This window comes from Podarcis pityusensis (genome assembly GCF_964106645.2).
Source record: "Podarcis pityusensis genome assembly, chromosome: 17".
Taxonomy (NCBI): Eukaryota; Metazoa; Chordata; class Lepidosauria; order Squamata; family Lacertidae; genus Podarcis; species Podarcis pityusensis.
In genome coordinates this window covers 5,065,266-5,089,813 of record NC_138042.1, presented here as the reverse complement: position 1 = coordinate 5,089,813, position 24,548 = coordinate 5,065,266, and the positions used below count along the sequence as shown (strand labels likewise).

Sequence of the window (24,548 nt, the reverse complement as noted above, 5' to 3'; positions counted from 1 at the left end):
ATTTTAAATGGGCACATTTTTCCTGTGTGACATCACTCCTCCCTCCCCACCTGCCAACCTTGGCACCCCTGTTTTGCACAGACCCAAGGATCCTTCTTTGATGGCCATTGTTTCATAGTTTGCATGTTTGGCAAAATAAGTGCTTGCAGCCTGTATTTTCCCTCCAATATCCCAAAGCCTAGACAGCATCTTAAAAAGCAGAGACATCACCTTGCCAACAAAGGTTCGTATAGTTAAAGCTATGGTTTTCCCAGTAGTGATGTATGGAAGTGAGAGCTGGACCATAAAGAAGGCTGATTGCCGAAGAATTGATGCTTTTGAATTATGGTGCTGGAAGAGACTCTTGAGAGTCCCATGGACTGCAAGAAGATCAAACCTCTCCATTCTTAAGGAAAGCAGCCCTGAGTGCTCACTGGAAGGACAGATCGTGAAGCTGAGGCTCCAAGACTTTGGCCACCTCATGAGAAGAGAAGACTCCCTGGAAAAACCCCTGATGCCGGGAATGATTGAGGGCACAAGGAGAAGGGGATGACAGAGGACGAGATGGCTGGACAGTGTTCTCGAAGCTACGAACATGAGTTTGACTAAACTGCGGGAGGCAGTGGAAGCCAGGAGTGCCTGGCGTGCTCTGGTCCATGGGGTCACAAAGAGTTGGACACGACTAAACAACAGCAACAACAAATCCCAAAGGTTATCTAAATACTACTGTTTATTTTTATTTTTTTACCATTCACTAACAGACGCGGGTGGCGCTGTGGGTAAAACCTCAGCGCCTAGGACTTGCCGATCACATGGTCGGCGGTTCGAATCCCCGCGGCGGGGTGCGCTCCCGTCGTTCGGTCCCAGCGCCTGCCAACCTAGCAGTTCGAAAGCACCTCCGGGTGCAAGTAGATAAATAGGGACCGCTTACCAGTGGGAAGGTAAACGGCGTTCCGTGTGCTGCGCTGGCTCGCCAGATGCAGCTTGTCACGCTGGCCACGTGACCCGGAAGTGTCTGCGGACAGCGCTGGCTCCCGGCCTATAGAGTGAGATGAGCACACAACCCTAGAGTCTGGCAAGACTGGCCCGAACGGGCAGGGGTACCTTTACCTTTACCTAACAGACTTTAGCAAGATCTATGACAATACAGAGGTACCTCGGGTTACATATGCTTCAGGTTACATACGCTTCAGGTTACAGACTCTGCTAACCCATAAATAGTACCTCAGGTTAAGAACTTTGCTTCAGGATGAGAACAGAAATCGTGCTCTGGCGGCGCGGCGGCAGCAGGAGGCCCCATTAGCTAAAGTGGTGCTTCAGGTTATGAACAGTTTTGGGTTAAGAACGGACCTCCGGAACGAATTACGTACTTAACCTGAGGTACCACTGTATGGATATACGGTATATGTTGTATATAAGTCGATAATAATATTTAAAAATCTACTGTGCTGCCTGCCCCCTGCTGGAAACGCTAATCCCTTGTCTGCAGAGGACCATGAGATGTGTCTGTCTGCATTCCCGCATTTTGTAACCGATGTGCATTTTGGAGGAAAGGGACAGCTATTCTGGGCCCTCTTCCTTCCCAGCCCCAAAGCATCGCTTCTTGTTTTTCCAAGCCAGGAAATGAAAGCGTGCCTCCATCCTCGCCGTGTGGGAGTTCGCCCTGGGCAGGTGGAGGGAGCGCGGAGCATCTTCCCGGCCGCTGCTCGCTGAGCGACCCAGCAAGGGAGGCGAGGACGAGGCGGCCAAGTCAACCTGGGCGCCGGGCCAAGTGGCAGCTGCTTTTGCCTCCGTCGCTGGAGGAAATAAATCCGGGTTTGTGGAATGAGGATAGGAAGAGCCGGAGAGCAGCATCTCCCTCCCTCGGCGCCCCTCAAAGGAAGGTAGCCAATCTCGGGGAAGGAAGGAAGGTAGGAGCCCCAGCAGAGGAATGCAGAGAGACTGCGGAGGAAGCGAGCCGAGCAGCCCTCCCTCGCCCCAGAGGGAGCCTGGAACCAGCGACAGGGAAAGCTGCAGCTGCAGGAGCCGAGGAATGCAGAAATTTGCCCAGAGGAGGAGAGGAGCCAAGAGCTGAAAACGAAAGCAGGGCATCCGCAGCCGGAGGAAGTGGGCGCACGCTGGATTGTGGCGCAAAAGGGACACGGCGACCCCCCCTTCCCCACTGTATCCTTCTCTGGAAAGCTGCTCCCTCGTGGAGGTTGCCCCGGGTGCAAGAGGGCGGGCAGACCCCTTGAAAGAGGGCTGAGCCATGCTGGCAGCCCGAGAAGCAGCTGCGCTCTACCAGACGGACTTTGTGCGCAATGCCAGGGCAGTGGGCGCTCTCTGGGCTGGCTGCACCCTCTGCTTCGGCGTCCTGGAGGTCGTGGTCCTGATCCAGCCGGCGTGGGTGCAGACAGCGCCGCTCACCTACCAGCTGCCCCCCTCTGGGGTCCTTTTTGACCCCAGCGTCAGCGCCGTGGGCTCCTTCGGCCTCTACCAAGTCTGCAAGGAGCGGGATGGCACCCTCCAGTGCGAGGGGTCACTGGTCACCCTCACCCCGATCCCATCCTTCAAGGCAGCCGCGGTCTTTGTCCTGATGGCCCTGGTCCTCGTGATGGGCAGTGTGGCTTCCTTGGGCCTCTTCTGGGTCTGCAGCCCAGGGACTGTCTACAAGGTGTGTGCCTGGCAGCAGCTTTCAGCAGGTGAGAGAGAAGGTCCCTCTCAGTGGGAGCAAATGGCAGGTTTCCTGGCATACGGCTGAGTGCGAAGAGGGCAGGCAGGCCTGGGCTACCTTCTTTTAGAAAGGAATGGGTGGGAGGGCAATAAATTCATAGAATCAAAGAATCTTTGATTTGGAAGGGACCCTGGTGTCATCTGGTCCAACCCCCTGAAATGCCGGAATCCATGACAGATGGCCATCCATCCTCTGCTTAAAAACCTCCAAGGAAGGATATTCCACTGCCTCATCTGGGAGTCTCTTCTACTGCCAAACAGACACACACACACACACACACACACACACACACACACACACACACCTGTTCACCCGGGGTCATATCCTGCAGAAACCAGCCATGTGATTGCTTGGTAACATATTTAGAAGGCAAACAACAGTGTGAGTCACGTGCTGGTGTGACCAACAGACCCAATCCAAGATGAGGCTATGCACCTACAGCTAGGCTTGATTCTCAATAAGCAGGAGTCTGGTTTTACTCCCCACCTAAGTGGGGTCCCCCAATACTCACCTGCGGTGAGAATAAATCTTGCCTGCTACCCTTGACTGTGGGTTGCCTGGCCTTTACCAACAAGGTCTTTGAGCTGTGGGCTCCTTCCTTTTATCTGCCCAGAATCTGCCCCTATGTTCAGTCTTATTGGGGGATCCCGGGTTCTGGTATTTTCTGCATCTTATAAATCTAGAACTCAGAGTCATCGGCTTAAGCAGAATGGGGACAGATAAGAGAAAGTTCTTCTTTATGCAACCCACAGTTAAACTGTGGGATTCACTCCTCCAAAGCTTTGTGATGGCCACTGATTTGAAGTGGGCTGGACAAATTCATGGAGGAGAAGACTCTCCTGGGCTTCTAGACATGGGGAGCATGTAGTATTACTTCCACTATCAGAGACACAACAGCTCTAAATATCAGATGAAGAGGGGCTCACAAGGAAGACAGAGCTATTCTCATGTCTGGTCAGGCCAATATGGAAGTGGAAGTGAGACAGATAAAAAATCTTAAATACCGGTAGGTGTCCTACCATGACCACCAAAATGTATGTGTTTTAGAACGGGCGACCCTCTAGATGCCATTGGCTTCTCAACTCTTAGGCAATGGACAGGGCAGACAGCTACTAGTCATGATGGTTATATGCTCCCTCCATTATTAGAGGTACCATTAATAACTTTCCGAATACCAGTCATTGGTATTTTGAATACCTGCCCATTGAGGGACAAAGTGGAGCCACAGCTGGAGAGAGCTACTGCCTTCATGCTCTGCTTTGGGCTTCCAAAAGGCACCCGGTCAGCCACCTTGGCAAGCCTTTGTTCTGACTCAGCAGAGATTTTCCTATGAACTATGCAAGTTGAGCAAATTTGCACAATTCTCTTCTTTTGCATAATTTAGTCTGCAATTGTCTCTATTTCTGAACAATTTCTTCTTCTGCTTTTGCTAGCCACGGGGGAGGGGCAAGGAGTTATGCAGGACTCCAGATCCGATTTAACCATCCATCTTTTGAGATTACTGCAGATGCCGCCTGCACTCTTCCTAGCATATATTTTGCTGCCCTAAGGGCCGGAAACCTGCTGTAAAGAGTAAAAGCTACTTTTCTTGGAAAACTGAATTCTGTACCCATTACCGTATTCTGTGCTTTTTCCGTGTTCCTGCTCAGCTGCAGTATACACAGAGCCCTGACCGAGGGATAGAGTTCCCTTGTAGTGCTCTTGTGCAGCTCCTCTCCATTTCAATGAGGCTTCTGCAAGACAACTTCCTGGTGGATTGTGCCCCATATAAATTAGCAGGAGGGTGGCATCATTCAGATTTCCCCCTCAAGTACCAAAATGTTTGGGGCAAAGGATGGGGTCCTCTCCTGCACCCCCAGGATTGGAGTAGGGGGAGAGAACAGTGCTGGCTCCAGGATGCTGAGGGCCCTCAGACATAGTGCCCCTCTTTGAGCTCCCGTGGGTTAAACCACAGAGCCTAGGACTTGCCGATCAGATGGTCGGCGGTTCGAATCCCCACGATGGGGTGAGCTCCCGTTGCTTGGTCCCTGCTCCTGCCAACCTAGCAGTTCAAAAGCACGTCAAAGTGCAAGTAGATGAATAGGTACCGCTCCGGCGGGAAGGTAAACGGCGTTTCCGTGCGCTGCTCTGGTTCGCCAGAAGCGGCTTAGTCATGCTGGCCACATGACCCATGCTGGCCACATGACCCGGAAGCTGTATGCCGGCTCCCTCGGCCAGCAAAGCGAGATGAGCGCCGCAACCCCAGAGTCGGCCACGACTGGACCTAATGGTCAGGTGTCCCTTTACCATTACCTTAAACCTGGGAAAAGCCAGGGAAATTAACCTCCCTCTCCTCCCCATTATATATTTCTTGCAAAAAAACCCACATCAGCCTTCAATTCTTGAATATACCGTACTTACCAATCCTCACTCGCTTCACCTGATTACCTAAACCTCTCACATTAAGAGTTGTACACATAACATTCACATTCTTTATTCTGTATTTTCTAACCATCTCACTTCTCCTTTTTCTAAGGCACCTGATCTTCTAGAACAGGGATGTCCAACCAGTAGATCACGATCTACCGGTAGATCCCCAGCTAATCCTGGTAGATTGCAGGATCCTTACCGTGTACAAAAAGTTACAGGGGAAAAGCAAAAAAAAACCACAAAAAACCACAACTCTGTGTAATCCTTCCCCCCAAAAGCTCAACAACTCTGAGCATATCCCTCTTAAAAAATGCTCAATATTTTTGAGCAATCCACCCACCCCACACACGCTCCTCCACCCTCCAATGACAATGGGTAGATCACTGCCAGTTTTTTGTACTGTGAGTAGATCACAGTCTCTCGGGAGTTGGGTATGCCTGTTCTAGAACATTCTGAACGAAGTGAGAATTATAGTATTGTGAGGGCAGTGGACCTCTGCTGGTCTTCAGGGTCCTGGCAAATGCCCAATCTTCCCCAACTCTGGAGCTAGCATGGGGGAAAGTAGGTCCCAAGGCTATGGGTTAAGTGTCAAGAATGGGGGAGGGGGATCAGTAGATTATCATCCTATGGAGGTGTGTGTAATAATAATAATAATAATAAATTTTATTTATACCCCGCCCTCCCTGGCCAGAGCCGGGCTCAGGGCAGCTAACATCAGTAAAATTACAGTAAAAACATAGTAGGGGGGGGGACCAATTTAAAATACAGGTTAAAATGCAATTTAAAATGCAGCCTCATTTTAAAAGTAGCCCATAGATCAAAACCATAAGGGGAGGGAAACATAAGGGTCAGACTGAGTCCAAACCAAAGGCCAGGTGGAACAGCTCTGTCTTGCGGGCCCTGCGGAAAGTTGTCAAGTCCTGCAGGGCTCTAGTCTCTTGTGACAGAGCGATTGACCAAGTCGGGGCCAGGACTGAAAAGGCCCTGGCCCTAGTTGAGACCAATCTAACCACCTTGCGACTTGAGACCTCCAAAATGTTGTCATTTGTGGACCTTAAGGTCCTCCGCGGGGCATACCAGGAGAGGCGGACCCGTAGGTACGTGGGTCCTATGTGTAAGGACATCAACTTTATTAACTCTGTCTCTCTCTGTCTCACAGCAACTTGTCAGGCTCTTGGCTGCCTGGTTTTCCCAGACGGCTGGGGAGCCCCTGAAGTCAGGGCTCTTTGTGGGCCTCGGGCCAGGAGCTACACCCTGGGTGCCTGCACAATACACTGGGCCTTTACCCTTGCCTTGCTGGGCATAGCCGATGCCCTGGTACTGGCCACCCTGGCTTTCGTCTTGGGGAACCGGCAGGATGCTCTGCTACCAGCAGGCTATGCACCACCCTCAGGAGGAAGAGGTAAGCAGCAGAATAGCCCCCGTCCCTGTTATTCTGGGCAAGGATGGGAGCCAGCAGATGCTCAGATGCAAGGCTGGCAGGAATGTCAGCTGCTGCCTAGCAACGGCCAATGAGACACAAGGATGCATCTGAAATGGGGGAAAGGTGGAGGGGGCTGGAGGCTGCAGCAAAGAGGCCCAGTCTTCCAGGAACCTCTGAAGCCCCTCCCTTTCCTCCAAACCAGAGAAATAAAACTGGTGGCGATGCTTCTGCTAATGCAAATGTGTCTCCCTTTCTGCCACAAACTGGGATTAAGGACTCTGGGTTTTCTGCTGCCTTACTTGCTGCCACCAAAGTGGGGTGGGGGGGTGGGAAGGCGGTAGAGGAGGCCCCATTTTCTCCTCATACCCTGTTCCAGTGTTTTTCAAAGCACTATCTAGGTCTCTGTGTAAAGAACTCAAAGGCTGCGCTCCGTTGCCTCACTACTGCCACCACCACCAAAAATGGGATTCTGTGGTGGTGGTGGTGATAATAATAATAATAATAATAAATTTATTATTTATACCCCGCCCAGCTGGCAGGGTTTCCCCAGCCACTCTGTGAGTTATAGGGGAAAAGTATAAAGCAGGGGTCCCCAAAGTAAGGCCCGTGGGACTCATTTATCCGGCCCGCGGCGACCCCCGCCGCCCGCGCTTACCGGCACTTGCTGCACGGCTGCCCACTTCTGGGTCGGAGGAGGACTGGAAATAGCTTGTGTGCATGTGCAAGCATTATTTCCAGTGCACATCCGGGCCGGAGGAGGCCCGTGCACATGCGCACAAGCTATTTCCGTTCTCCGACCCGGAAGTGTGCCAGAAATAGTGTGTGTGCACGCATATGGGCACGCGCTCCCCCGCCCTCCGGCCCACCGCACAATTGGCGCTGGAGACACCGGCCCGAGGCGCGGTAAGTTTGCTGACCCCTGATATAGAGTATACAGAACTCACTCTCAGTGGCATAGCATGGGTGGGGCCACGGGGGGGAGGGTTGCCCTGGGCTCAAAATTCTTAGGGGCACAATTTTTTTTAAAAAAGGAATAATAAATAGACAATAGTGTGCGCTTCCCACACAGAAAATCTCGTGTGTTTGCATGGGCAGACTGAGGAGCGGATTTGGGGTATGGCCGGTTGCAAGGCTTTAGAAAGATACCAATCCCCCGTCTTGCTTTCCACCCTGCTAAACGCTCACAGGGTGCTGCAGCTGCCACTTCGGTAGGTTGTGGACCTATTGCCTCTTTTTTCCAACCTATTGGTGGGTGGTACCGAAGATACTTGCCTTGCACCGGCCACTGGCAACCCACGCTACATCACTGCTCATGCTAGAGGCCTGTGTGGCTTGAGGCACAAAGGGCAGGAGGTCCGCTTGTAGTCAGTGCCCCCATCTTGGTTGTAACTTGATGCCTGGCCTGATCCAAGAGGGTGTGTATTTTCTCTGACCCTGCCAAGCCCCACATGAGGTATGTCTCAGGATCTCAGGCCTGGCACTAGAGCCATGGGATATTCACCACCAAGCACAGAGAAGGCTCTGCTCAGTTTGGTTCCTGAAGCAGAAAATCTGTAAGCTACCTCTCCATGCCGGAAAAATAAATCGACTAACTGCAGCTGCATACACACAAATAAATTTTAAACAGACAGCTTCCCCCAAAGACTCCTGGCGGGGTATAGTTTGCCCTTACAGAGCTACACTTTCCAGAATATATTTTTTGGAAAAAAACCTATAGCTCCTAGGATTCTTTGGGGCAAGTCATGTGCTTTACACACGTGGTTTGTATGCAGCCTGACTCTGTGTCTGAAGTCAAGGTCAGCCTGAGAGTTACATAGACTTAGAACATGCAGAAAACCTTTATAGGGAGGAAATGAGAGAACCATTCATGCCTTGCTGGGCAACTGCTCACATCTCCTCCCTCAATACTTGTAACCCTGACCCCCAGCATGGGAGAAACACTTAATTAAAAAATAACCAAAAAACAACAACCCTGGATGTATGAAGTTTGTCCTTAAAAAAATGCCTTTAAAATAGTGGCGGTGACACTGTTTTATATTTATTTAAAAAACCTAAAAACCTAGGAAAAAACAATGACAATCCTAGTACCCTATAAAATAGAGGCAGCTGAAAATTGGTATGCTGGAATGTTGTAGTAGTAGTAGTAGTAGTAGTAGTAATAATAATAATAATAATAATAATAATAATAATAATAATAATTTATTTGTACCCTGCCCATCTGGCTGGGTCTCCCCAGCCACTCTGGGTGGCTTCCAACAAAGATTAAAAATACATTAAAATGTCACACATTAAAAACTTCCCTGAACAGGGCTGCCTTCAGATGTCTTCTAAATGTCAGGTAGTTGTTCTTCTCTTTGACATCTGGTGGGAGGGCGTTCCACAGGGCAGGCGCCACTACCAAGAAGGCCCTCTGCCTGGTTCCCTGTAGCTTTGCTTCTCACAATGAGGAAACCGCTAGAAGGCCCTCGGTGCTGGACCTCAGCGTCCAGGCAGACCGATGGGGGTGGAGATCATAGCTGTCAACGTTTCCCTTTTTAAAAGGGAAATTCCCTTATTCTGAATAGGATTCCTCGCAAGAAAAGGGGAAAGTTGACAGCTATGGTAGAGATGCTCCTTTAGGACACTAGCCAATGTGACGCTAGCCAAGGCCTCCGTACCCAAATATGCTTGCAGGGCATGTGCCACAATATCACTATGATGGTTCCTGCCTGAGTTCAGAGGGAAGGTTATGGGATCGTAGAACTGTAGAGCTGGAACGGACCCCAAAGTTCATTCATTTGTTGCAGGATGAAGCGACTTGCCCCAGGCAGTAGCACAAGGAGCGCAGGACAGATGAGGGCATGAACTATTCTCTGACCAGTACATCAAAGAATTGTAGACTTGGAAGAGGGACCCTGAGGGTCATCTAGACCAACCCCCTGAAATGCAGGAATAAAATGTGTTGGCCTCGGTGGGGTGGGGGAAATTGGGGCTCTCCTTCGGAGAGCAAATGTCTTGCTTAGGCAGGGACACGAGAAGATCAGTGTCTTTCCAGGTCTTTTTCTTCCCATTCCCTGTATGCACACAGGTGTGACTTCAGCGCTGACTCCGGACTGATCTCACCTCCCCAACGGACATCCTTCAGAGTCGGTCGCTCGCCACAACAGAACCATTTTCTTGCTGTGCCTAGCTGTTGCAATAAAGATATTTTTTATTTTAAAAAATGCTACATTGTGATGCGTTATTAGTAGGGATATTGGAGAATTCCGCCGGAAACTGAAACGGAAGCAGAAATTGCTGCAGGTTGCATGTTTGTCCAAGTCAGGAACGGAAATCGTGTGAGCAAATATGTCTTTTCTATCAGTGGGTGGGATTCAACGAAGTTGCTGCATTTGCTGAACAAGGTCTGTTGGTGCAACAGGACTTCCATCCCACCCGCTAAATCTTCTCTGGAGGGTGGGGGGGAAACCCAAGTAGATCTTGTTAGACACACACACCCATGCACTCTCTCTCTCTCTCTCTCTCTCTCTCTCTCTCTCTCTCTCCATTTAGCACTATGTTGAAGTCCACCCGTTTTTTTAGTTCCTGATCATTGTGTGAACCATCAACCTTATTTTCTGCATAGTTTTTGATATTTTTTTTATTCCACTGAAATTAATTATGCAATTATGCCGTCAGTTGTGTAATTTATTTTTTCAGTTTTGGGCAATAGCGGACAGCGAAATGAACAAGGGAGGTTTCAGTGGGAGCCAAACTGCAGAAGAACAAACAGCACTGGTTGTGACAAACACAGGACAGGATGTTTCCGGACATCCTTGGTTATTAGTTATTTCTATAGCTGTTTTCAAAAGGGATGCAGGTGGCGCTGTGGGTTAAACCACAGAGCCTAGGACTTGCTGATCAGAAGGTCGGCGGTTCGAATCCCCGCGACGGGGTGAGCTCCCGTTGCTCGGTCCCTGCTCCTGCCAACCTAGCAGTTCGAAAGCACGTCAAAGTGCAAGTAGATAAATAGGTACCGCTCTGGCGGGAAGGTAAACGGCGTTTCCATGCACTGGTCTGGTTTGCCAGAAGAGGCTCAGTCATGCTGGCCACATGACCCAGAAGCTGTATGCCAGCTCCCTTGGCCAATAAAGCGAGATGAGCGTCGCAACCCCAGAGTCGGCCACAACTGGACCTAATGGTCAGGGGTCCCTTTACTTTTACCTTTATAGCTGTTTTCATAGGCTTTGAAAATCATTTATCTTATTCATTCTCACTGGAACCCTCCAAAGCGGTAAATATTTTACCTGTTTTACAGATGAGAAACTTGAGACTGGACAAAAGTTTTGAGTTGCCTCAAGCCTGTCCTGTAAAAAGTTCCCAAGGGCGTTGAGACTTGAACCTCTGGGCTCCATAGTTCAACAGAGTGAAGGGTATTTGAAAAAGGTTTGAGAAGATGACACCAATGATGTCAGCGCTACATTAAAATACCTGGTGGGCTCTTTATTAATTCATCAACACCAAAAACTCTGGCCACAAGCAGGATCAAACAGGGCGACAAATCAGCAAGAGGGCGCATATGTCTTTGTGTAACGTGAATGTGGGTGAACACAAGGCATCTTACAAACCGGACATACACAAGCAGGGGGAAACTCTGGTGGGCCAAGGGAGGAGCAAGGGATGAGAGACAGGGTTGAGGTAATGGGACTATTAAGGCAGAAGGAAAATCAGGGGTGGGTGGGGGTTATTTGAGCCACTTTTAAATATTTTTTAAAGCCAAGATGGCCACCAGCTCTGCATTTGACATGGGAGATATGATCACCATCAAACTGCAGCTTTCAATCAGGACGCCCAGAAGGTTAGCGGGGAAAAGAGCCCCTCCCCATACAATAACAGAACTGGGATTTGGGGAGCCCAGTGAAAGGCTCTCCCCCTTCCTCCTCAGTAATTTGGGATCACAAGGCAGAAAAGAGGCAGGAACAAACACGAGGTGTCACAGTCCACTGACATTCAGAGACTGCCAGAGAGGTGGGGGGCAGGGGCGAGGTGGCTCCCCCAATCTTTTTTATGCCAATTCCTCCTATTCAGGCAGATACCGAAGCCTCTGCATCCCCCCAGAAACCCCCCTCCTCCCGCCGGCCCCTTCCCCTTCTGTCCGCTTGACCCGTTGCAGCTGGGGCTCCCCCCCGGCCTCCCCACCTAGTCGTTTGACCCGCAGAAGATTGGGGGGCTCAGGTAGGTCCCCTCCGTCAAAGATGGCACGCCGCAGGCGCCGGGGAGGAGCTGGGAAACGCTGGGGGTTCAGGTTGCCCGCTCCTGCCAGGATCCGGCCAACCAGGTATCTGCAAAGAAGAGCAAGAGAAAAAGGTGAGTCGAACGAAGGAGCCCTCTCCGCCTTTTCCCACAATCCTTTGTGGGAGCCAAGGAAAGGCCTTGACTCATAAAGTTGCCTGCCATCTCCCCTCTCCCCAAAAAGGCTGGAGACTGAAGTTGCAATTTCTGATGGCATACAAGTATACCCTCCCATACTCGCCTTGCCCACTAAACCCCACTTTCGTTGACAGAACCCAATGATGCTGCTGAAACTCCCAGACATGGATTGGTTAGTATGGGGTCTGCTCTTCTAGATTTCCCAGAGGTACTAGGACTGGAAATGCCCCCCAAAAGATGTTGGACTGGTTTTGTATGCCACTACAGCGGCAAGACTTTTATTAGCCAAAAACTGGAAATCGCAAGAAATACCAACAATAGAAGAATGGCAGATGAAGATGTTGGATTTTTTGGAGCTGGCCAACGTGACAAGAAAGAAGAGGAGACACAAGAGAATTGGAAGAAATTTAAAGAATATTTAGCTAAATATTGTGATATAAATTAAATAGAAAATTCTTGGAAATGATAAATAGGCTTAGGGGTAGAATAAGAATATGTGGTAGTAAATACTAAGGATTTGAAAATTAATAAAGGAGAAGAGGTTAGTAAATGAAAGGAGTTAATATCAGTAGAAATATGAATCTGGAGAACTTCTATACAGGTGATATAATGAGATTCAGTAAGAGGGGATTCGAGGAAGTCAGTTATCAATGTAATGAGAATTAGGTACGGTATTTGAAGAAATAATTTTTCTTTGTGTTTAATTTATTGTAGTGTAATGTGTTTTTCTTTGTTGTGTGTTTCGTTAGGTCATTTTTGTGATAAATGTGGAAAATCAATAAAAAAATTTGGGGAAAAAATAGATTTCCCAGAGGTAACACCTGGATTTTTCTCTTCCTTGGATTAGTCTTCCCCTTCTCCATACCCTAGGATAATGGCTTCTTAGATAAGTTGAAAGCTTATCCGAGATGTCTTACTGACAATATTGATACTGGTGTCCAGACTTCCAGGGAAAACAGCTTGCCCCCGCAGTGACCATCTCCCATTGTGTGTGTCCCACAATACTTTGTGGCTCACTGCGGTTCTACAGCTGATAAGACAAGCTTTCCTCACCAGCCAAGTTGATGTGGGAAAAAGTTCCCTTAAGGTAGCAAACAGAGAAATGCAAGTACTTGGACTCAGTCCTGTCCTTCCAAAGGGCTCCTTGATCCAGGGGGCATGGAGAGCCGACAATGTCTACTACTCCTCCTGCCATCCTTCTCTAGATCTCTGCACGCGCGCACGCGCGCACACACACACACACACACACACACACACACACAAATATGCTCAGTTCCTCTGGAATAGCATGGAAGGCAGTGCAGGGAGCTGTAGGAGAAAGGAGAAATTCCTCTCTCTCTTTTGCACTCACAGAAGGTGCCTTTCACAAATGGAAGGACAGCACTGGATGCAACCCAGTCAGTCTATAATGCTATATAGGTAAAGGTAAAGGGACCTTTAGGCATGACTAAGCCGCTTCTGGCAAACCAGAGCAGCGCACGGAAACACAGTTTACCTTCCCACTGGAGCGGTACCTATTTATCTACTTGCATTTTGACGTGCTTTCGAACTGCAGGTTGGTAGGAGCTGGGACCGAGCAACGGGAGCTCACCCCATCGCGGGGATTCAAACCGCCGACCGTCCGATGGGCAAGTCCTAGGCTCTGTGGTATAACCCACAGCGCCACCCGCATCCTATATTGCTCTACATCGTGGTTTTCTTGCATTTTACTAAAATTATTACATGCCAAAATCTACCTAAAGTGAAGCAGGTTCCCTCCTTACTAAGAAATTAGTGACTGCGCAGTGCACTAACTAAAATTCCAGAATTCCACCAGCATGTAAGCCGCCAGATGCAAATCTGGGGACCTACCTGGAATATCCAGGTGGGGGAGGGGCTGTTGGGCCCAGCAGCATCTTTCAGATGCTTTGAACTACAATTCTCATCAGCTCCCGCTAGCATGGCCAGCAGTCAGGAAAGAGTCAGGAAAGAGGGGATTTGTAGTCCAGGACCTCAGGAGGACCTCAGGCTGAAGAAGGCGGTTCTAGGGTCCAGATTTTCTACACTGAATATTTCCTAGGCTATGGTTTTCTTTAAAAAGGTAAAACTGCTGGAGACCATACCTTGTTCTTCTGCCTAGCAATCTTGCCCTTTGTTTCCATGTGCGTGAGGCAGGGGCAGGCTGTGTTAACGCACAAGTTGTTTAAAACCATGCATTTCCCAAGCATTGTTTGAATCTTCTTGTATTACAGTGGTGCCTCGCAAGACGAAATTAATCCGTTCCGCGAGTATCTTCGTTTAGCGGTTTTTTCGTCTTGCGAAACAACCCTATTAGCGGCTTAGCGGATTAGCGCTATTAGCGGTTTAGCGGCTATTAAAGGCTTAGCGGCTTAGCGGATTAGCTGCTAAAAGGCTATTAAAGGCTTAGCGGCTTAGAAAAAGGGGGGGGGAAAGCGAAAAAAAAATCTCAAGACTCGCAAGACATTTTCGTCTTGCGAAGCAAGCCCATAGGGAAATTCGTCCTGTGAAGCGCATTGAAAATGGAAAACCCTTTCGTCTAGCGGGTTTTCCGTCTTGCGAGGCATTCGTCTTGCGGGGCACCACTGTATTGGATAATTATTTTTATACTCCAAAAAGCCAGTTCATCATACAAGAGATGGAACGTCATTGCTGGATTACACCATTTCAGGTGAGGGTTTGCATTGCTGAACGAGTTACTCTTGCAAAACAAACTCCCTGCATTTGGACAAAGAGCTTGCCAGGGAGCGGGCTGGGTGAACTCTTCTCCACGACAAGCTACTTTTCTATATGCATGGTTAAAAAAAAAAAAGTGGAGATAGTCACGCAGACATAGCCCCACACCTGAAACCTGAAACCAGGAAAACGCTTTACTGCTTGATTCTGGTGAAAATATAAACTGCCACTGAAATTTCTTATGTACCACTTCCTGTTCCATTAACTGCTTCCTCAAATGTACCATCTTGTTATTTTAATTATATATTCTATATAAAAAGAGAGGTGTGTGAAGGCAGCCTGAATTTATTCTGCAATGGAGGACGATGTGTGGGCATTCTGCACATGCTCATAGGCCATAGCTGTCAACTTTCCCCTTTTCTTGCGAGGAATCCTATTCGGAATAAGGGGATTTCCCTTTAAAAAAGGGAAAAGTTGACAGCTATGTCATAGGCACTCCCTTCTTTATTGCTTCCTGTGTTACACAGCTGAGAATGACATTCCAAACAGGTTCTGGGGCTAAGCCCTAGCTCAGAAATGGGACCCCATTCCAGCTACCTCAGCATCTCTGGGTCCATCTCCCCAGTGGGTTCTTCCTCCCCTCCCAGCTCCTCTTGGGGTTCAAATCCTCCTTCTGGGACCCAGTGGCGATTTCGCTGTGTTTGAGGTGGGAAGGAGTTGCCTGCTAAGCCGGTCTCATCATACTCTGGGTACAACGGGGCCCCCTTTGCTTCTTCCCAAAGCCTGAGCAAGTTGGCCAGATAGGCAGACTCCTGGTCCCGGCGATGCCCGTCCTGAAGGAGGCGCTGCAGAGCAAGGGCCAAGCGTTCGTCTGGTTGGAACTGGTTCCCGGCCGGTGCCACCGCTCTCTCTAGCGCCTGGGCCAAGCGGTCATCTTGCAGTTGGTTACCAGAGGAGGCCATGGCTCTCTCTAAGGCTTGGGCGAGGTGCTCCTCCTGCAGCTGACCACCAGGGGACGACATGGCTCTCTCCAGCGCTGCCAGCCGGACGAGTTCGGGGTAATACACCTCATTGGCCAATGCAGTCTCGACCGCCTCGTAGGGCACTCCCTGCAGCTCCCGCCGAACCCTTCGGGCTCCCCCAGGTAAGTTGTGGTTCAGCCCTCCACGGGAGCCCCCTGTGCTGGGGAGAGGCTGTAAGAAACAGGGGGAAAGATTGCAAACTGAATTTTAAGGAAAGGTCAGAAGTCAGGCTGGCAGCAATCGCAGGGAGGGGGACACGGTACCACCTCTGCCCCACAGCAAGCCAGTCGCTGGGCATTTCGTGGTGTGGGCCGTCATACATCAATATGGAACAGTGTAATAAAAAAATGTAAAGTCTTGTATATGCAGTCATACCTCGGGTTGAAGTAGCTTCGGGATAAGTATTTTCAGGTTGTGCGCTGCGGCGACCCGGAAGTAACGGAGCGCGTTACTTCCGGGTTTCGCCGCTCGTGCATGCGCAGATGGTCAAAGTGACGTCATGCGCATGCGCAGAAGCGGCAAATCACGATCCGCGCACGCACAGATGCGGGTTGCGTTCACTTCTGGATGCAAACGGGGCTCCGGAACGGATCCTGTTCACATCCAGAGGTACTACCATATAATAAATGTTCATTAATGTAGCAACCAAGCATGTACATAGATATGTGGACCACATGTCTGGAGCAGCACAGGAAGACCGTCCTGAAACCATTTTGACTCCCAAACTGACCAAATGTTTTCTCTACAAGGAGGGAGGCGGTGAGGGAACCTTCCCATTGTCTCAGCAATTGGGTAATCACCATCTCAAAGGAATGGCCAGACTACCAGGAAAGGCATTATCAGATAACCTGGCAGACAGGAAAAACAACAACATTCAAATTTCTGTTGTAGACCGCCTTTTCTGTGATGTAGGTATGATGTTTGTGGGTGGTGGTCTTGGGTTACACCCCTTCTGTGATGTATGTATGATGTATGGAGGGGTGGCCTTGAGTTCCAGGGCAGGGAATTTAAATATAGGGCAGGCACACCTATATTCTGGGTCCTCCTCAATCCTCCTGCGGGTGAGGGGAGCACCCTGTTGCAGCAGCTTTAATAAAGATCAGGCTTACTAGCTGCTTTGCTTCTCAATATTCTCTGGTTGGCCTCTGTTATTTTCTCCTACTGATAGGGAACCCACTTAAGGACTCCATATGGGCTCTTGGATACCCCATAAGGTAAGAAGGGCTGATTTTGTTTACAACAACAGCGAAGTATGAAAAAGCCATTTGATATGTTAAAAGTTACAGATAGGTAGCCGTGTTGGTCTGCCATAGTCAAAATAAAAAAAATCCTTCCAGTAGCACCTTTAAGACCAACTAAGTTAGTTCTTGGTATGAGCTTTCGTGTGCTTGCACACGAAAGCTCATACCAAGAACTAACTTAGTTGGTCTTAAAGGTGCTACTGGAAGGATATGTTTAAAGTAACTTAAGAATTAAAGTGAAAACAAAAATGGTAAAGGGCACAATTCAACCAAAAACAAAGCACTTTTACATCTTGGGTAACATCCACACCATACATTTAAAGCAAATTTACAATGGTTTTGACAGTCCTTGTTCCCCCAAGCAATTCTGGAAACTAGTTTATCCCACATGGCGCTACCATTCCCAGTACCCTTAACAAGCTTGTTCCCAGGGTCCTCTGGGGGAAGCCACGTGCTTTAAATATATCGTGTGGATGTGACTTTATTGGTTTTAGCAAGGGGAAGCGCTTAGCCTTTGAAACGATACCAACAAGGTCCTGGCAGGACATGAGGTAACTGCCGCAGGAAGATCATTCTGAGTGTCCCAAAAGAACAGCAAATGGTTATTGAATTTATTGTCGTTGCATTTTTTTGACTCCCAGGGAAATGAATTTGTGGGATTTTATGCCTCAGGTGCCACAATAACAAGCTTATTTTCTCCTGCTCCAGAGGGCAGGACCCAAACCAACGGATTCAAGTTACAAGAAAGGAGATTCCAACGAAACATTAGGAAGAACTTTCTGACAGTAAGAGCTGTTCAATGGCGGAATGGTCTCCCTTGGATGGCGGCAAAGTCTCCTTCCTTGGAGGTTTTCAATGAGAGGCTGGATGGCCATCTGTCAGGGATGCTTTAGCTGAGATTCCTGCTTTGCTGGGGGTTGGGCTAGATGACTCTCAGGGTCCCTTCCAGCTCCACAGTTCTAACTCAGTCCATCTTGCTCACGATGCACCTTGACTTTTGGAGGTGCAGGTGTCATTTGCTGTTCTGCCTCCAGCAGCAAAACATCTTGGATCAGCCCGGGTGTTTAGGCACAACTACAGTCATACCTCATGTTATGTTTGCTTCATGTTACGTTTTTTCAGGTTGCGTCCCACGGCGACCCGGAAGTACCGGAAAGGGTTACTTCCGGGTTTCGCCGCTCGCGCATGTGCAGCACGCGCATCTGAAGGCAGCCCTGTTTAGGGAAGCTTTTAATGTTTAACAGACCACTGTATTCACCACCCGACCCCACCCCCACTCATATCCCCCCCACCTCTTTCCCCCTATTCTTCCTAATGTCTCAACAAATGAAACTGATTTGTAAAAAAAAAAAAAGTTGTTACGTGAAAAACAAAAATATGAGAGACTTTGCACATACCTTTGTAAATCAAGAAAATCTTTAATAAAAATACATTAAAAAACCCCACAGACCACTGTATTTTCATACTTTGTTGGAAGCCGCCCAGGGTGGCTGGGGAGACCCAGCCAGATGGGCAGGGTATAAATAATAATAATAAATAATAATAATAATAATAGCACAAAATCATGCTTTGCGCATGTGCACAAGTGCCAAATCACGCCGCGCACCTGCGCAGATACAGCACTTCAGGTTGTGAGCTTTTCATGTTGCGAACGGGCCTCCCATTCGCAACCAGAAGTACCACTGCATGCTGAATTATCAAGCATTACTCAGTGAGCTTCATGGCTGGGGGAGGCGTGGGGGTGAATACTACAAAGCAGAGGCAGATTTAATTTTGAATGAGTAATTGAGCCGAAAACTGCCTGCACATTTCCTGCTCTGACGTCTAGAAGAACATGAGATAGAGACTTAAAAAAAATTAAAATAGAATAAAAAAGCCAAGCCAGAAAACTGGACTATGCCTGAGCCCCTTCTATTAGACTCTTTCCAGATTTTTCTTCTTGGTTTCACTCTGGATTTTTGTCAGATTTGTGCAATAATTCTGATACAGCTAAAGGACAGAAAATGAGATGGTTTTCTGGTGAGGCAGTAGATATTCGCAGGACCAGTTGTAGGGACTGAAAAGCTCACGTCACAATAAACTATTTTGCCTCTTGACTGCCATAGTATGGCATTTTGCTTCTCCCTTTGTAGATGTAGGTGTTTATATTTCTGCATCTCCAGATGGTATAATTGGTTAGAATCACATCCATTTTTCTATTTTTCTTCACATTTGTAAAAAGGCTTTGATGAAGACAGAACAACAAAGGCTGAATGTGTGTGTGTGTGTGTGTGTGTGTGTGTGTACCAGAAGCCTGTTTCCAAGTTCTGACCTACTAGCCCAATACACACAAATACGATCTATACCAGCCACACTCTTTTCCCAATTGCAAATTGGTTATTGCAAATCACCACATGTCCTTCATATATAAGCCGTATCTACGTAACTAACAGCAGCCAAATTTCAGGGCATTACTAATCATTAATAATGATTAACATCATTGTTATTATTAACATATCAATTTGCACCATGCGCCCATCTCACATCTGGGGACCAGTAACCAAACTTCCGCTGACTAACGCCTACCCAAATGGAGAAATTTACTTGAGCCGTGATCAAGATTCAGGAGCTGAAAGACCCTCTGGAATGGGGGCAAGGGAGATCTGCCAGTAGAGGAGGCAGATGGGCCAGACTAAGGCTGGGCATCTCTGCAAGGATGTGCACAGAAGCCCTTGAGGATGTGTCACAGTGGAAGGTCCTCCGCAGTCTTCCTGCAGAGTTAGTCACAACCACCAGGAGGATGGATGCTGGGAAGCCTGCTTGGTTTGGGTACACTGAGAAATCACTTTGGTGGTTGTGAGGCTCTCCTGAGCTAAGGGGGGCTCCCTTCAGCCTCTCCCACCTCAAACACACATTCTACATATGTGCAAAAGCCCAGCAACATCCAATCTGCCTCTGGCTTTGTTCAAACTACCCCTGCCCCTTAGTAAGGAGTCAAGACTCCTACAGTTGAGATGGGTGGCAGCGCACAGCAGACAGGCCATGGACATAAAAGCCCATCAATGAAAATTGTGCCTTAATATGTTTCCAGTTTATTGCAGATTTTAAGTATTCTTTGATATATGTTTTCATTCCTGCTTTTAACTCTTGTCTTTTATTGGCATTTTAAAAAATGTTTTGATTTTAATGCTGGTTTTATTGTTCTGTAACTCGTTTAGAGGCTCTATTGACAATCAATTAGTGTATGAATTTTGTTCAATAAAATGCCCCAAAATACATGCCCTGAATTATTTTTTAAAACGAATAGTACATGGCATGTATTTCAGTACCCCCTCACTTTGCACCTCCTTTTACACACAAACACACACGCACACACTCCGTCTTGTACAGATGGATAACAGCTGCAAAAAAGCCTGTGTATCTGAAGAAGTGTGCATGCACACGAAAGCTTATACCAAGAACTAACTTAGTTGGTCTTTAAGGTGCTACAGGAAGAAAAAAAATTTTTGTTTCGACTATGGCAGACCAACACGGCTACCCATCTGTAGCTGCAAAAATAACGGCGTACTTCTTTTGCGACCCATCTGCCCACTCGGATATCACACGCACAGACACACCCCGCAATTTGGCTTGCACCCGTCACACCTTTTCCACAAAAACCCCACACCCTTAGCTCATCCTTAGTCCCGCGCACCCACACTTTGTACACAGCAACGCCCCCCAGCACTCGCTCGGCCCCTTGCACACATGCACACTCTTCTTCTGCTGTGCGTAATTCTTGGAAACGATGGAGCTGAATTCGTAACGCATCCTTTACCTTTCCACCCACAAAAGCCCCCAGTTGCTCACAGAGGGAACAGGCATGAGTCACAAGCACACGCAGAAACACACACACGAGCGCCTTTTCTTGGATCGGCGGGTGAAAAAGATGCACAAATGACTCGCTGTTTTTTCCTTCCCAGCACAGAAACACACGCAGATTGCCAGATGTCCTGCACAATTTGGAGAGCATCCTTATTCCAGATCACCATCATTTAGATGAAGAACGCTTCTCATCCACACACACACACCCCGCCAACCCCACAGTGCCCCATTAATTGGGCTCCTGAGTCCCCCCCCCCCCCGCGACTCCTTTCTCCCTGGGCTGCCAACGACGACTATTCAGTCGTCTACAGAAATCAGATGCGCGCCCTCCAGAGCGCGGCTGGCTGCGCAGAGGCAGAAAAGCAGGTGCGCCACAGAAAGGTGCCGGCAGAGCCCAATGGTTCTGGATCGCTCCAGCAAGGAAGCCAAGCCGCAGGGCCAGGGGCTCGTCTACGTGTCCTCTGGGTGTGGAGTCCCCAGATAACCCGGCACCCGTAACGCGCGATATCCGATCCCTCGCCCCCTCCGCGGATGCTCGCCCATCCCGCAAGTGGCTCGCGTCCCCCCGGTCATCCTGCCCGCCCGGCGGACTGATGTTCCGGCGCCGGTTCTGGGTTCGAATCGCCTACCTTGGCGGCTCCGAGGCCCGAGAGCAGCGCGAGCAGCAGCGCTGGGCCCATCGCTCCCTCTGGGTTGGACGGGAGGCCGAGGCTGCCCAGACGACGGCGGCGGCGACAGCAAGCGAGCGACGGAGCCGAGCCCGGACTGCGCCAGAGGAGGCGGCGGCGGCGCCAGACAAGAGCCGGAGCTCCGCCTCGCCGCCGGGCTCCGCCTCTGCCCATCGCTCCGCGCCCGGGGCTCAAGGACAGCGGGGGGCATATAAGGAGCCAGCGGGGGGAGGGCGAGGTGCCTTCGCCCCCCTCCTAAAATATTTGAGCATATTTGAGCCCCACCCCAAAGTTAATGGGCATTGTCTCATTCAAATGGTTGTGTGCGTGCCACGTCTTATGATTATTCGGGGCGAGGCTTACCTGCCCCCCATCCAATATTTTATCGAAGTTGACACCCTTGGCGGGTTGCGGGGGGAGAAGAAGCGCGGCTACGCCGGTACCTCCGCCTCCGATTTCACCGGCCAAGGACAGGGGGCACCACGAGGAAGGCGGTGCCCCGGAGCGCGTGCAAAGTGCATCCCTTTCAGCGCCAAGCTATCTGCACAGCCTCCGTGACTGTGTAGAAAGGTGTGGTTTTGTTTTGTTTTATTATTATTTTTAAAGAATAAACCTTTTTCCTGAAGTGAATCATACTGTTAATCTCTCTCTCTCCCCACTCTCTGTGGAGTTTAATTTCAGACAGAACTCACTTTTGGCCTGCTTGCCATGAAAAGGGGTGCAATATTATTTACTTTTATATTAGTTGTTTATTAAATTCATTAAATTAAATTAAAAATAAATTTACTGAATTCATCCAAAGATCACAGGGCGCTTTGCAGTTCTCTGGCATAGATAGAGCAATGCTGACCAAATGTTTCTGAGCATGTGTAGAGTGCATTCACCCTGCCACTTACTCAGAGAGAACTTAAATGAAGGAAAAAGCTTCCTGGCGTCTCTTATTTTCACCTCCTGCTTCCAACCTTCCAACCCTCATTATATTCCCCTTTCGTGTTCTCTTTTTCCTTCCAGTGCCTCATTTAGCCCATATCCTTTTCCTTTCCTTTTTAAAATGTTTTAGCACCCACGGCACTCGCAAAGGGTGGGATAGGGACACCCCATATTAAATTCCCAGCAACCCTGCGATGTAGATAATGCTGAGAGTTACCAACCGATCCAGAGAACATCCCGTGAGTTTTGTGGCCAGGCAGCATCTCGTGTCCAAAAAGTTGTCCCCTACACAGTTCCTCTGGCGTCCCCTTTAAGATACTAGCCAACTCTAAAAGTCTATTTTTGCATTCATGGTGATTTGTGCTTCTTGTGGTTAGTCACAATTCCACTTTCAATGCTATTTGTACTTATCTGCAAAAGCTTTGGGATGGATATTCTGCTTCATTTCCAATTTTTTATATATAAATTTTTATTAGTTTTTTAACATATCATTTTCAACAGTAATTAAAAGTACTTGTCCATCTTATACAATTTTTTTTTGCTTCCATCAATCACATCTGAAAATTTTCCAATCTAATCACTTAATATACATTTCTTACTTTCCCTATTACATTTAAATCTCATAACTAATATCTCTATTCTTTTTCTACTTTGCAACATTTCATCTATTTCTCCTTACAAAACTTCTTGTAGTCCTACTAACATAATTTGTTGATTACAGTTGCTCTTCAAATAATTCGTATATTTCTTCCAATCTTCTGTGAATCTCTGGTCCCGCAGGTTTCGAATCCTTCCTGTCATTTTATCCAATTCTGCATAGTCCATTAATTTTGTCTGCCATTCTTCTTTCATCGGAATTTCTTCTTGCTTCCATTTCTGGGCTAACAATACTCTTGTCGCTGTTGTTGTTGTTTCCAATCAGTGCCTGCTGCGTATGTTCTTCCTGCTGAAATCCCGTAACTTTCCATACCACAAATGTTCTGTGTTTTGTCCTGCTTTTGTGTCAAGAATATGTTGCAGGCTAAACCCACAATAAAACTCCAGCTTGGAGACGTTCAAACGGCATAGCTACTGGAGCACCCTTGAGGCAGAATACATGTAAGCCAAGTGAGTCTAGCAAGCTCAAGTGTCTTCCAGAGTGAATCTGGTTTCAAGCATTCACCACCACTACCAAGCCCAGTGTGGGTTCAGCTCCTGCGGGTGGCAGACTTCCTGGACACTCTTCCTGGAAGAGCCAACCAAACTTACACAGTGGGTGCCATCAGGACTGGGCTTTGGGGCAGAATGAGCAAGAGGGGATCTCAGATTCAGCAGGACTGACTCACCACATGTTGACACAGGTATAGTCATGCCCACTGCCAACTAAAGTGTGATGGCCTGGGACTCGAGCTTAGACTCGGAACTGGAGGAGTCTCAGTCCGCACTGGATCCTCTGCCTCAGGTGGCATCTGGACCGAGTCTGGGGCCTGATTCTGAAGAGCCCCAGTCTGCACCGGTTCCCCTGCAATAAGCACCAGCTGGGCCGAGTCAGGGGCCTGAGCTTGCCCTGGCTCCAGATGCGGGGATTACCTATGGGCAATCACATACAGCTGCTCCACTACCGATTGGGTCAGGGGAGGCTGAGGCGGCCTCTGGGTCTAGGAACCCACCCACGTCTCCCAAGCTGCAGAGACTAAGGTCTGAGAGAAGGAGAGGCCTGAGTACTCGCAGGAGTGCTTGCCTTCAGGCGAGACAGGGAGGTGAGTCACCGGGGGATCAGGACCGGCCGTTACCCCAACAGAGATAAGAGAAGAAGAAGAAGAAGAGTTTGGATTTGATATCCCGCCTTTCACTCCCTTTTAAGGAGTCTCAAAGCGGCTAACATTCTCCTTTCCCTTCCTCCCCCACAACAAACACTCTGTGAGGTGAGTGGGGCTGAGAGACTTCAGAGAAGTGTGACTAGCCCAAGGTCACCCAGCAGCTGCATGTGGAGGAGCGGAGACGCGAACCCGGTTCCCCAGATTACAAGACTACCGCTCTTAACCACTACACCACACTGGCTCTAAGAGGCTGTCGGACCCCGCCTCAGGTTGTGGGAGCAACATTGCTGCTTGCTGGAACCTGCCTGAGACCCTGTGCCTGACCTAGCCTGGTTTCCTGCCTTGTGTTTTGCCTTGGCCCTGTTGGACTGACTCCTCGCGGTATCCTTGGATTCAGGACTGAACCTGGACTGCGTTGCTCGGGTTAACCCCTGGGCCCAGCACATAAAGAGAGGGAGGG

At 48.9% G+C, this 24,548-nt stretch overlaps 2 protein-coding genes and 1 long non-coding RNA gene across 4 annotated transcripts; 1 reads left to right on the top strand and 2 right to left on the bottom strand.

Moving 5' to 3' along the window:
* Positions 1–414: 414 nt before the first annotated feature.
* On the bottom strand, positions 415–1,665 carry LOC308467039. Its single transcript, XR_013981113.1, has 3 exons — positions 1,380–1,665; positions 1,096–1,135; positions 415–733 (listed from the first exon to the last, which is right to left on the bottom strand). It is a non-coding gene; the product is annotated as an uncharacterized lncRNA (long non-coding RNA).
* LOC308466957 (LHFPL tetraspan subfamily member 5 protein-like) lies at positions 1,658–9,727 on the top strand. Of its 2 annotated transcripts, XM_080988337.1 has the most exons (3): positions 1,658–2,660; positions 6,261–6,503; positions 9,592–9,727. In XM_080988337.1, the coding sequence occupies exons 1-3, from the start codon at positions 2,228–2,230 to the stop codon at positions 9,618–9,620; spliced, it is 705 nt and encodes a 234-aa protein (XP_080844463.1). In that variant the 5' UTR covers positions 1,658–2,227; the 3' UTR covers positions 9,621–9,727. The 2 variants fall into 2 exon arrangements, with proteins under 2 accessions (XP_080844463.1, XP_080844462.1); XM_080988336.1 differs by having other exon boundaries at positions 6,261–9,727.
* Positions 9,728–10,960: 1,233 nt separating this feature from the next.
* Positions 10,961–21,483, bottom strand: PCSK1N (proprotein convertase subtilisin/kexin type 1 inhibitor). The gene is made up of 3 exons (XM_080988314.1): positions 21,321–21,483; positions 15,183–15,778; positions 10,961–11,824 (listed from the first exon to the last, which is right to left on the bottom strand). The coding sequence occupies exons 1-3, from the start codon at positions 21,369–21,371 to the stop codon at positions 11,563–11,565; spliced, it is 909 nt and encodes a 302-aa protein (XP_080844440.1). The 5' UTR covers positions 21,372–21,483; the 3' UTR covers positions 10,961–11,562.
* Between the last annotated feature and the right edge of the window lie 3,065 nt (positions 21,484–24,548).

Coding starts and splice junctions, on each gene's coding strand:
- LOC308466957 (XM_080988336.1), top strand. CDS start 2,228: ATGCTGGCAGCCCGAGAAGCAGCTGCGCTCTACCAGACGGACTTTGTG. Junction 2,661..6,260: donor CTGGCAGCAGCTTTCAGCAG/GTGAGAGAGAAG, acceptor TCTGTCTCACAG/CAACTTGTCAGGCTCTTGGC.
- PCSK1N (XM_080988314.1), bottom strand. CDS start 21,371: ATGGGCCCAGCGCTGCTGCTCGCGCTGCTCTCGGGCCTCGGAGCCGCC. Junction 15,779..21,320: donor CGGGCCTCGGAGCCGCCAAG/GTAGGCGATTCG, acceptor TGTTTCTTACAG/CCTCTCCCCAGCACAGGGGG. Junction 11,825..15,182: donor ATGGACCCAGAGATGCTGAG/GTAGCTGGAATG, acceptor TCTTCTTTGCAG/ATACCTGGTTGGCCGGATCC.